This window comes from Hypanus sabinus, chromosome 19 (genome assembly GCF_030144855.1).
Source record: "Hypanus sabinus isolate sHypSab1 chromosome 19, sHypSab1.hap1, whole genome shotgun sequence".
Classification (NCBI taxonomy): domain Eukaryota; kingdom Metazoa; phylum Chordata; class Chondrichthyes; order Myliobatiformes; family Dasyatidae; genus Hypanus; species Hypanus sabinus.
Window position 1 is genome coordinate 50258725 of NC_082724.1, and position 12708 is coordinate 50271432.

General features: G+C 40.7%; 1 protein-coding gene across 6 annotated transcripts in view; it reads right to left on the bottom strand.

The window, feature by feature from the left end:
• Positions 1-12708, bottom strand: part of itpr1b (inositol 1,4,5-trisphosphate receptor, type 1b) — a 531527-nt gene that overhangs the window by 94301 nt on the left and 424518 nt on the right. For all 6 annotated transcript variants that reach the window (XM_059944385.1, XM_059944380.1, XM_059944381.1 and 3 more), the window contains 4 exons: positions 9600-9698; positions 8496-8629; positions 6387-6552; positions 5154-5314 (listed from right to left, as the gene is read on the bottom strand). In XM_059944385.1, coding sequence (XP_059800368.1) covers positions 5154-5314; positions 6387-6552; positions 8496-8629; positions 9600-9698 — 560 coding nt within the window. The remainder of the gene's footprint in view (positions 1-5153; positions 5315-6386; positions 6553-8495; positions 8630-9599; positions 9699-12708) is intronic.

Here is a 12708-nt window from a genome sequence, read left to right on the forward strand (position 1 = left end):
GGTAGACAGATATACTGATTACATTCTCTGATATTAAATTGAATCATTTGATTTGATTTGCAGCCAATGACCTTTTCTGCTGACCTGACAGTTCACTGAACTTTCATATGTTGTGAGAGCATGCGCATCACTAAACCAGACAATAATCTCAACATTGAAAATATTTGCACGGGTGAGGACACTGACGTAGGTTTGATAATCCTTCTGGTATCCCGGTATGGTTTTGCAGTTGGCATTTGGTGTTTCATTCCAGTACTTTCAACACGTTATGTTAGGTGGCCCTCATCTTAGAAGTATACAGGATGGCAGGGATCCCTGTTACCTAGTTAACTACAAGTTTTGCAACAGTTTTGAGACCTTGACCTTCAAACCCTTGTTTCATTGGGAGGTCAAAGGCCATGTTGGTGACTTTTCCAGGAGTTCACCATGACCCACGTCACATGTCTCAGGAGCCTCATCTCAGTGATGGCAGAGAGCAACATCATGCAGTGAGGCCAGCTGAAGGAGCAGATTTGCAGCGAGTATGACCATACTTTTGTTTGCTTCAGAGGAACGTGAATGTACCCACTGCCTTGCTTTAAGAGTTGGCAGTCAGTCAAGTCAAACATGTTACTCTCAAGGCTCCAGGGATATGATCTGCACTGCCGAGGTTCCTGAGAATCCTGAGATTCCAGGTGCCAAACATCAGAGTCTTTAAACTTCCTTGTTATGTGACCTTTTTTGTTTAAACATGAGATGGTTACTTCACATCAACTACCACTCAGGCTAACTGGACAAAGTTTAACCAATTACGTACATGCATTTCCGAACAAAATGCTGTGACTATCATTGATTGTTATTCATTATGGCTTTTTCATTCAAGGCTGAAATTTGATTCAATATTCAAAGGAAGGCAGCACACAAAATGCTGGAGGAACTCAACAGATCAGGCAGCATCTATGGAAGGAAATAAACACATGACCCTTTGGGCTGTGACCCGTCATCAGGACTGGAGAGGAATGGGGTAGAAGACAGAAAGAGGAAGTGGGGGAAGGGAAGAAGGAAGAGGGGAAGAAGCACAAGCTGGTGAACGATGGGTTAGACGAGCTGGGTGGGACGGTGGGTGCGTGGGGGAGGGGAGGTGATGTGAGAAGATGAGAGGTGAAATATGGAAGTAAAGGGCTGAAGGAGAAGTAATCTAATAGGAAGTAGAGTGGATCATGGAATGAAGTGAAGGAGGAGGGGAACCAGAGGGAGGTAATGGGAAGGTCATGAGGATGGGAGAGGAGTAAGAGGATAACCAGAGCGGGAACGATAAAAGACAAACGGTGCAAGGTGGGAGAGGAGTGATTACCAGAAATTAGAGAAATCAGACAAAATGAGGTGTTGCCCCTTCAGTCTGAGATTGGCCTCAGCACATCAGTAGAGGAGGCCAGGAGCTGACAAGCTGGTATGGGAATGGGAAGTTGAATAGAGATGCATGTCCACCAAGAGATCCTGCATTTTGTGTTAAATAGCTCAACGAAGCAGCCCCCCCCCCCCCCCCCCAATCTGTGTCGTGTCTCACTGACGTAGAGGTGGCCACACCAAGAGCATTGGAGCAATAGATGACCCCAAAAGACTCATAGGTGAAGAGTGGTTACACCTGGAAGGACTGTCTGTAGCCCTGAGTAGCAGTGAGGGCCCAAGTTATCATTTCAGAGTATTATTCAGATTTTTTATCACATGTACATAGAACCAGAGTGAAATGCTCGGTTTGCCTCAACGATACACCTAAGGTGTGGTGTGCTGAGTCTGGCCCGCAAATGTCACCTCACATTCTTGCACAAATAGATGACACCCACAATGCTAAGCAGAACTATACAAGACAGAATCGTAAAAATGCACCAAGCAACAAAATAACAAAAGTGACACATGCCCCATTCCTCCTCCTGTTTCACACATACACAGTCCTCTCACCCCAGGATAAGTTGTCTTTGACCTCCAGTCTCCAGCATACTTTATTCTCGGTTTCCAAAATATTTAATATCAAAATCTTCAATAGCGTTACCTTTTAGATAATGTTTCCACATTGGAAAAATTATTTCTCTGCTATTTGAAAAGTGTTTAAGTATTGGTTCCATGCAACTACAGAAGTACTGCCCCAAAGTGGCACTAAAATAGCCCAAATGCATTCAAATACCAAGAGCATCAAGTTAATAGGCCATGAGCATATGGAAATACATTTTAACATCAATTTCAAGAACACGGAAGCAGCCTTTGGTCCCCAAGTAAGGAATATACAGAGAAAATGTTTCTTTGAAGGATGTTTGCATGTACATTAAAATATCAGTAGCAAGTCTTGATATATGAAACAAACTCTGATGCATTTTTGTTTCCCCATCCTCCATCCTCACAGGACTAACAAAGCACAATATACCTGTTGCACATAAAATAGATGATTAATATAGCTTTCACTGGCAGGAAGCATCACAGTGATAGGAGTACTTACAACCACAGCTAAATGATAAGTTGAGGCAATAATGAGCAGACATGTTTTCAAAAACAACAATCATTTTGGATGAAACAACTATTACAAGCTTCATGTAGATTGGTAATAGAAGAGCAACTCGTAATTATATATTGAGAATGCCAAACAGACTCCAAAGAAATGTCTGATATTTGGTGAAACTACACAAGTAAACTGGCAGGCTTCTTCACCAATTGTCACTACCACTCCTTCCTTTTTAAGGCATTAACTTGGAGGGTACAGGCTGAAGAGCTTCAATGTTGGAAAATATTACAACAGTAATGCAGCATGTAAAGTAGGAAATAAAATTCTCTTCAAAAGCCTGAAGCACATTATATACAGCTAGGGTGCCCAAGAGTTTCCACAATACTGTAGTGACTTTATATATTGCTTTGTACTGCTGCTGCTGTACAATATAGGAGTGATGATGAACCGGATTCTGATTTGGGCCTCCATTGTGGGCTGAATGGGAACGAGACAGGGAGAGGAAATCATGGTTGGGAAAAAGTGAAGGCAGACATTCTATAATGATCAATAAACCAGTTGTTTGGAACCAGTTCCCTGGTGTTTCAGGGCTGCGTGTGTCTGTGACAAGCCTCCCCCACCCCACCCCCCCTTGGCACTCCTTCTTTGCCACCTATCCCACACCCCTCCCACAGCACTCCACCCTCACCATTCCCAAAATCCTTTGCGCCACAAGTTTATGAACTCACTCTCCGCTCTACTTTGACAAATATGGTACTGTGGAAAAGATTCTCTCAGAATCCTAATTAACAGGATCCTATCCAAACTCTTCATTACTAGAGGTCAAAACAGCACACAGAATACAAGGGTGGACTCTCCAAACTTCATTGCAAAGAACATGAATTGTATATGAAGACTAACATAACATTTGCCTTTCTAACTGCTTCCAAGGCCTGCATGTTAACTATTTCTTTTATTCATAAACCTAAGGAGGGCTGTACATGCCATTCTCATAGAATCAGAATAGAATCTATTTTTGTTTTTACAGCTGTGTGGACTGAACATTTCTCTGAGCAGGAAACCTTCAGAAGGCCCAAAAACTCTGCAGCACTTTAAATATTTTTTTTCTGTAAAATGCACATCAAACAAACACAAACCACAACTCACAACACAAGTAAACAATATCAGGCAGGTTAAACAACTGACAGGCACAGTGGCAAAAGTAAAATGTTTTGAATCGTTGACACTGGTGGTCAGTGGGCTGGCTGTTTATTAACAATGAGCTACAAACTTCCATTCCAAAATGTCCCATCCAAGTTACCCCCCCCCCCCACCCACTTCCATGACCAATCCTTTGCTGGAGCCATTGCATAAAGTCTATCTTTCTTCTTAAACACACCACATTATAATCAGCAATTTTTTCAATTGCTTTATATGAACATACTGCAGGTGGGTCACCTGCTAGCAAGAACAATATCAATCTTCGGAATTTCCTAGGCAGAAATTTTTTTAAGACAAAATATATGATGAGATATGAAGGGGATCAGATTAGTGCAGGTCAGTGGCCAGGGTAAAAGGTCAGTGTTGCTCCTGCTGAATGGCAGAGATGACAGAAGATAAACAGTCTTAAGTTGTCGTCCTACAAAAACGTGACCTAACTACATCTAACTCTTCACAATAGTGCTCTTCTGAATGCATTTATAATCTCGTGGAAAAAACAAATTGTTGGAGGAACTCAGCAGGTTAGGCAGCACCAATGAAAGGACAGTTGATCTTTCATGTCAGGGATGTGAATCCAAATGAAAGTCTAGACCTGAAATATTTACTGTCCAGATCCTTCCACAAATGCTACCTGACCCACCGGAGTTTTTCCAGCAGATTGCTTTCAGTTCCATATTCGAGCATTTGCAACCTCTTGAGAAAGTCTAGTCCTTTTCTGACTGCAAGCACTTTCTTCTGTCCTCTTTTAAAAAGTCTATAAGAAGATTTTAACATTAATCAATAAAATTGAGGCTTATAGACTAATTAGTAAAACCATTTCTTTCCATCTCCAGGATGCCAATCTCCCTTCAATCCTTGCTGTCAACTTGCCTTGTTCTCAACTTATAATTTAAAAAAAGGCCAAAGTGGTAAAAAGAAAACATTCCAAAGAATAAGGGGAAATAACTCTTTACAACTGATCTCCATCTGCAACAAGCTATGAGAGACATCTCAGTTTGTAGAAACCAAACCCTGGTTGCACATGCTACTTCATGTCCCTTGGTATCCTAGACTTGCAGTAGCTTCATCATTTAAAAGCCTTTGGAATTTATGCATCTTAGTGCAGACAGCTTTGAATCAAACTTTACTTCATACATCTTACTTTTCACACATAGATACTACATGTCAAATGGGTATCCCAAATACCTTCCCACTGAAAAACCAACTGTACTTTAAACGATTCTCTCACAAAAGCAAATCATTTTTAGCCTCAATAAATTAGTTCACTCTTTCATTTCAGAGATTGACAACATGCTTTCTTTCAATGCAGACCAGTCAAGAACTTGTTCATGAGATGCAATATCCAATTTATTTATTGTCATGGAATTTGCTGCATCTTGTACAAGGCACTTAACATGGTGACAGCTGCACATCACCTAGTGTATGAAATTTATATCAATCACAATGAAAATCAGCTCTGCATTAGAGAGCTGTTACCTACCTTGATCATCTCTGCAACATAGCTCTCTGGCCCAGTGTACTCTGTGGAGTCCTTGACTTTCACCAAGACAATAAAGCACAGATAATGCCACATGTTATGCTCTTCTTTGATATGTTCTTCAAATGTAACGGTCTTGTTGTCAAATTTATCCCTTTCCAAACCTAGAAAAGGGAATTAACTGATCAAAAAATGTGAGACTAAATGCATCTGCAACCAATGCATGCAATAGTAGGTCATACAATTTTCGTAGGAAATTCCCAAGTGGCAGATGAATCCATTACATTAAGTCTATTCATTTACAAGTAAGTAAATGCACAATTACACCAGATATTTTGTGTCATTTGAAAAGCAAGATTATGTAATCTGACAAAGTTGATGCCACATTTAACACAGCTCTCGAGAGTTCTGAGTTTTTTGCTTGCAATGTTTGATATTGTGACATCCGCTTTTACTGTACAGCATCATCTATACCGGCAATGCCTAAAAGTTAAACGTACTGCAAACAACAAGCTTTCTTGATATGAGTTGATTTTTCTGAGTTTTCAGCAAATGAGAATTTGCGTGCCGCACATTTTATTTCCAATTTACAACATCTGGGTCTTTTCATCTTGACTCAGAGAACATAGAAGATAGGAAACCATTCAGTCCTCTGACCCTGCTCCGTCATTCAAAAAAATCAATGGCAAATCACCTTTTTTGATTATATTGCTACTTTCTCCTTTAATTCTGAAAAGAATTTGCCTGTAATCTGAGATTGCGTGCCTTCATTCTCAACGACAAGACAGGGGAAAAGAATGTAACTGCATCCAAGATGCCTACCCTTTCCAAATTTGTGAATTTTCAATTCAATCCCCTTCATTAATAGAAATTATAGAGAGGATCAGACTTATCAACACAATTTCTTCATTCAAAATGATGAATTAGTGCCATGTGAACTACATATTTAACTTGCATATCTTAATGAATTGGTTAGGTTTGACTACTTAGAAAAGGGGTCTCCAGACTTTTTAATGTCTTGGACCCCTACCATTATTAAAGGGTCTGTTGGCTCCAGGTTGGGAACCCTTGATTTAATGCTTACTTGATAGCTGAAGCTATTCATTTTCTGAAATTCTCATTCTGAAATTCACAACTCATTTTCTGAAAATTTTCTATAAAACAATTTCAAATAATTTACCAGGATTTTAACATTTCTTCAGATACCTTATTATCTAGCAAACTTTATAGGCCTACCACAAATGAAGCAGGTAGTTTTCAGGACTTCTTCCTTCTTTTGTTTCTCGCTCCTCAAGTCAGCAAATGTGTCAATGATGACACCAAAGATCAGGTTCAGGACGATGATGATGACCATGAAGAAGAAGAGAAGGTCATAGACCACACGAGCAGCAAACAGTGGCTCCTGCAAAGAATGAGTCACCTAATTAAGCTAGAGTTTAAAGCAGACAAGTGCTTCAAAAAAGAAGAACCAGAGAAATAGAAAAAGGAGTAAGTCATAAAGCCTCCTATATCAGTTCCACCATCCAATAAGATCAGGGCTGACCAATTACCTCACCAATCCTTTCCTGTATGGGATAACCTCTCATCCTTTGAGTCCCTTAGCAATTTTAATCTCAGGTGGACTCAGGTTCTGCACCTCCACAAACCTCAAGACAGAGACTCCAAAGTGTAATGAGGTGCTTATAAACAGTTGATACCTTCTTCCAAAACAGTGCCTTGGAACTTCAGATACTATGTCTTGGAGAAAAATTATCCACCATGTTAATCCTATTCAGAATCTTGTAAATTTCAGTAAGATCGATAGAAGATTAATTGACTGGCAGGAGGCAAAGAGTGGGAATAAGGAAGGCTTTTCCCGGTTGGCTTCAGGTGACTAGCAGTGCTCCACAGGGAGTGGTGTTGGGATCGCTTCTTTTTACGATATATGTCAATGATGTGGATGATGGATTTGATGTTTTTGTGGCTAGGTTTGTGGACAATACAAAGATAGGTGGAGGTAGTTTTGAGAAAGCAGGGAGACTGCAGAAGGACTTAGATTGGGAGAATGGGCAAAGAAGGGGCAGGTGGAAAATAGTGTAGGAAAGTGTACGTTCATGCACTATGGTAGAAGGAATAAAGATACACACTATTTTCTGAATGGGGAGAAAATTCAGAAATCAGAGATGCAAAGGGACTTGGGAGTCCTTGCGCAGGATTCATGAAAGGTTAGCTTGCAGGCTGTGTCTGTGATAAGAAGGCAAATGCAATGTTAGCATTCATTTTGAGATGACAAGAATATAATGAGGAGCCTTTGATAGCTCTGGGCCTGTAACGCTGGAATTTAGAAGAATAAGGGTGGATCTCATTGAAAGCTATCAAATATTGAAAGGCCTAGATAGAGTGGATGTGGAGAGGATACTTCCTATAGTGGGTGAGTCTAGGACCAGAGGACACAGCTTCAGAACAGAGGGATGTATATTTATGACAGAGATGAGGAAGAATTCCAAGTCATTGTGTAGAATTCATTGCCACAGATGCCTGTGAAAGCAAAGTCAGTGGGTATATTTAAAGTGCAGGTTGACATTCTTGATTAGTGAAGGCATCAAAGGTTATGGAGCAAAGACAAGAGGATGGGATGAGAGGGACAATAAATCAAGCATGATGGAATGGCAGAGCAGACTCGATGGGCTAATGGCCTAATTCTGCTCCTTTCCCTTATTATCTCTCATTCTTCAAAACTCCACTACAGTGGAAAATAAACCACACTGGCACTCCATTCTGATCCAGCCAGTTTCACTCAGCTCACTTTTTTCTAAACCATTCCTACCACCACCACCACCTCTCCTCTCCCCACCAACCCATCATCGTTCAGTTTTGTCTCCCTGGACTGCCTGGTACCATCTGCCTGATATCCACACTCAACCCACTGGGCTCTCCTATACACTGCCAAATAGTTCCATCTGTCCATCATCCAACCCTCATCGGTTTCCACATCACCTTTTTTGCAAAAGTAACTGTTAAGTTTACTTAATGTTTATGCAAACCGATGATTTAACTGGCAGTTCACATTATTAATTATTAAAAGCAAAAAAAAAATCCACAACATTTAATACTGACATCTATCCAAATTGGATGCCTGACAGCAGTGATGTCTGCCATGTCAGGTTGCTTGGTTAGAGAGGGCGAGATGCTGTAGAGACTGCACAGCACATCAATTGGATCACTATCTGACCACCGGAAAGTACTGGTAACTATATAGTTATTGTTGGTGTCACTAATGTGTAAATTATTGCTGTCTGAATAATTGCATGGCATTTGCGTCCAATGATTGTTCTATGAACAGTACTAGATAAAGATGTTCCATACCTCTTTGGAAGGTTTCCTGAGCACATCTCCTACACCTCCTCCACTTCGCAGCCCATGGCTGAGTACAGTAATGATGCACATAAACAGGGTTTCACAGGTGTGCTCCGAGTCCTCTTCATTCTCAGAAAGCAACTCTGATTGAGAAGAATTCCTACATTAGGCCTGAGACAGAGTGATATTGAAACAGCACAGAAATAGGCCCTTCGGCCTAACTGGCTCATGTCAGCCAAGATGCCCTAGCCAAGCTAGTCTCATTGGCAGTGCTTGGCCCATAACCTTCTAAACCTTTCCAATCCATGCACTTCGCCAGCTGGTTTTTAAAAGTTGTTGAGGCAGGTAGAGAAACTATTCTTCTTAATCCTCATTACATATATAGTATACTACCCTTTGTGTAAAAAATGTTGCTCTTAAAGTTCCCATTAAACTTTTCCCCTTTCATCTTAAGTCAACTTTTATTGTCATTTCGACCATAACTGCTGGTACAGTACATAGTAAAAATGAGTCAACATTTTTCAGGGCCATTGTGTTACATGACACCATCTGGAAACCTTTGACTTCCAGTTCTTGATTCTCCAATCATGGGAAAAATGAGTGCATTTACCCTGTTTACACCCTTTATGATATTATACACCTTTATAAGATCACCCCTACGTTACACATGTTCCAAGGAATAAAAACCTAGCCTGTCCAGATTCAATCCCCCAAGACCTGCAACATGCATGTCAATCTTTTCTGCAGTCTTTCCAGTTTATAAAACTTTCCTATTACAGTGCAAACAAAACTGAATGTAATACACCAGGGGTGGCCTCACCATTGTCCCACACAACTGCACCAAGAACTCCCATCATTTATATTCAATTCCCTGACTTAAGAAGGCTATTGTGCCAAACTCCTTCTCACTGCCCTGTCTACCCACAACTCCAATTTCAGCAATCGATATACTTGTACTTCAAGGCCCTTCTTCTAGAAGATGACACAGGGCCCTAGATTTAACTTTCCAAAATGCAACACCTTACACTTACATGACCAGCATATGTCTCTTTACCACAGCATGTTGCTTCATGCTGTCACCAGTCATGCAGATGGAAACCAAAGTCATCTTACCATTACTCTCCATGGAGTAAAGTGTTGAACAGTTCTCTCCATTGCCCAGGCGACAGATATCAGTGGTGAGCAATTCTTCTGCCATTGATGCTGCATCTTCTAAAAACAACAGATGGGAAACAGACATCAGACTCAGCACTGTTTAGGAAACTCTGAAGAGATTCATGTGGTGTTCTACTGCTTTAAGGGGCTAGCACACATCCTAAAAAGATGGCATTTGCACTATCATTGCAAAGAATAACCAGTGCTTCACAGGAACAGAAACATATCATTCCTTTTAGATCCATGCTTACATAAATACAATATGCTATGCAAACTCTGTTGAATACACGGTTAAAAGAAAATGGCAGAAGATATGCAAGATTTATTTTTCATTTTAGTGATACAGCATAGAGTAGGCCCTTCTTGTTCTTAGGCAATGCTGCCCTGGCAATCCCCAACAAACCCAATTAACCCTAACCTAATCACGAGACAATTGACAAGACCAATTAACCAACCCAGTGTGTCTTTGGACTGTGGGAGGAAACTGGAGCACCCAGGGGAAATCCATGTACTCTCCATGTGGAGGACATACTCCCTAAAGAATGGTGCCAGCATTGAACTCTGAACTCTGGAACACCCTGAGCTGTAATAGAGTCACACTAACTGCTAACTACCAGGGCCACATAAGGCATCCCAACTCCATACTTGGCCCTAATTGAAAAATGAAAATCAACTTTTGTAAGAAAGAGGGAAGAGATTCAAAGTTTATTTTCTTCAGCAATATTCTAATTTAGTCAATAACTTACAATCTGAGCTTCTAATCAGTAACTCCTGAAAAATGTCTTGTTCCTTTCTTTTTAATATACACACCTTCCTGAAGATAGGAAGGTAATCTCTGGCTAATATTGGAACTGATCTACAAAGCTCTTGGAGAAAGTAGGCTGATTTATCCACTTCACGAATCATTTCCAGACATTGATCCGCAGAGTCCGAAATGATTATTGCTGATCAGCAGAAGTGAAGACCTCTTGCACCCAACTGGATTTCTCCCACAGATGTCAGAATGAACTGCTAATTCACAGTGAGATAACTGGAAAAGCGATTATGCTGATCATTTCACCTTGCATATTCTTTCCTAGTACTTTATAAATGTCTTTTGAATCAGAAACCTCTGCTGAGGGTTGAAGTGCAATTAAGGATTCTTTTGTGGCAAAATGCTAAGGGTATTTTTAAAATCTTTTTTCTGGATTTATTTTGTTCCTATTTCCAACTATGCGGTCAGAACTTGTGGCTCTATTGACGTCATCTCTTGTTACATTATGACAACAGTAGGGAACCTCAGACTTAGTTTGCAAAAGAAGGTAAAGCAGGATAAAGGCGGTTACTATCCTCGACTCCGTTTCATGCATTGCAACATCCATGTTTTCACTTACTGTAGCTTCTAGCTGTTCAATCACTTACCCACAGAATTAGCTGCGTGCACCTGCCTTCCAGTGCAGGGTCACAGGAATAAAATGCCAATAACCCACACCCTTTGAAGTTTGATGATTTTGGGCCAGCAGGTTTTCCAATTACTGAATCTACTCCTATATATACATGTATCTACTTATGATTCTCTTTACAGAACAATTTTTCCAAAGAATCCATAGAGAACATGGAAAACTGAAACTAAAGCCAAACCATCAATCAGATGCTTGATCATTAGAGTTTTACTATAGCCTCTTTCAACCCTGTAGTGCAAGTGTTACTGATTGCAAACAATAATTACCACTGCTGTCTGCACTGCATCCTTTATAGAAATTTGACAGTTGCCTTCAAATAAAGACAGTACATCTTCTTCTGAGCTCCTTGCGTCTCCTGCATATTATCTGCGCACTCTACAAAGGAATTTTGTAGGTCGCCAGCAATCAATTGAGAACACAAATTACGGCATGGTTTATGTCTTCCCATCTCATTTACTCAGTCTTGACCCACGTCCTTGGGCTTGTCCAGCAAAGGACACCCAATATCTACAACTGCAAAATGAGAGTGGCGCAGGGGGTGAATGACTTCCTGATTTGCAGAACTCTGTTGGAAAATGGTTCCTTCACAAAAAATTATAATTCCCAGGTTAACGACTATCTGCTTCCAAGGCCAGAATCACCTTCTTGAGGACTAGTTTTGTTGGTCAGTTCAAAAATATCATTTTGAAAGAAGTAAAAGTATCCCTCATACCCCACAGTTTGCATCACTCTGGTTTTCTCCATGGAAGAAAATCCTTTGTGCACGAAGAGACTCAAGACTTCTGTACTGTGGAACGTGCATTTGCCTGAATTGCCTTTACAAGGATTAGAAATTATTGAGGAATTTAGTTAAAGAAAGGACGGTGGTGGGCATGGTCAGGAATGTGTTGGAGCATGGAGCAACCCATCGCAATGTCAATAAAGAGAGTGGCAAATAAGAATATGGAGGGGTAAAGGAAATGCCTACATGGAGGAAGGTGGATGCCTCAGGGTCTGAGAGATCAGATTTGGGTGGGGTTACATTTTGGACGTGAGATGGCAAAGGCAAAAGAGGGCTTGATATCACCAAACACACCAGTGCATCGTACACATACAAGTGACAGCTTGAACTCTGCCCAGTGGTCCTCTTCTCTTACTCTACAGTCACATTCCAAACCCAAGGGTATGTACAGCCCGAATATAAATATGGAAATATTTCCAATGAAGGCCATCATTAGAAGAATTTCTTCCAAACTCAGTGAGAGTTAATAGAATCAACAGTTTGACATTTACATGTCAGCGTGAGCAACTGCAGATTCAGTTCTACACGTGTCTCAGCAGAAAACCTTTCTGATACCAACACTAGGATGCCGACAAAGAGCACGTTTCACAGCAAGCGGTAAGCAGACTTTGCCACTCGCTAGGCATCCTTCACGTAGACGGGTTTCTCAGCAGGCTTCAAACTTCCGCTTTGCCAAGTGTAATTCTGAATAGCATAGCTTGAGATAAAAGTTTAAAATAAAATGAGTATTTTATAAATACTTCATTTTATAATTGGACACCTGTACACAGTGTACCTAGAGGAATGCAGATGATGAGCTGGACAGACTGGTCAAGCCATTGGGTGCCAGAACACTGCAAACCGC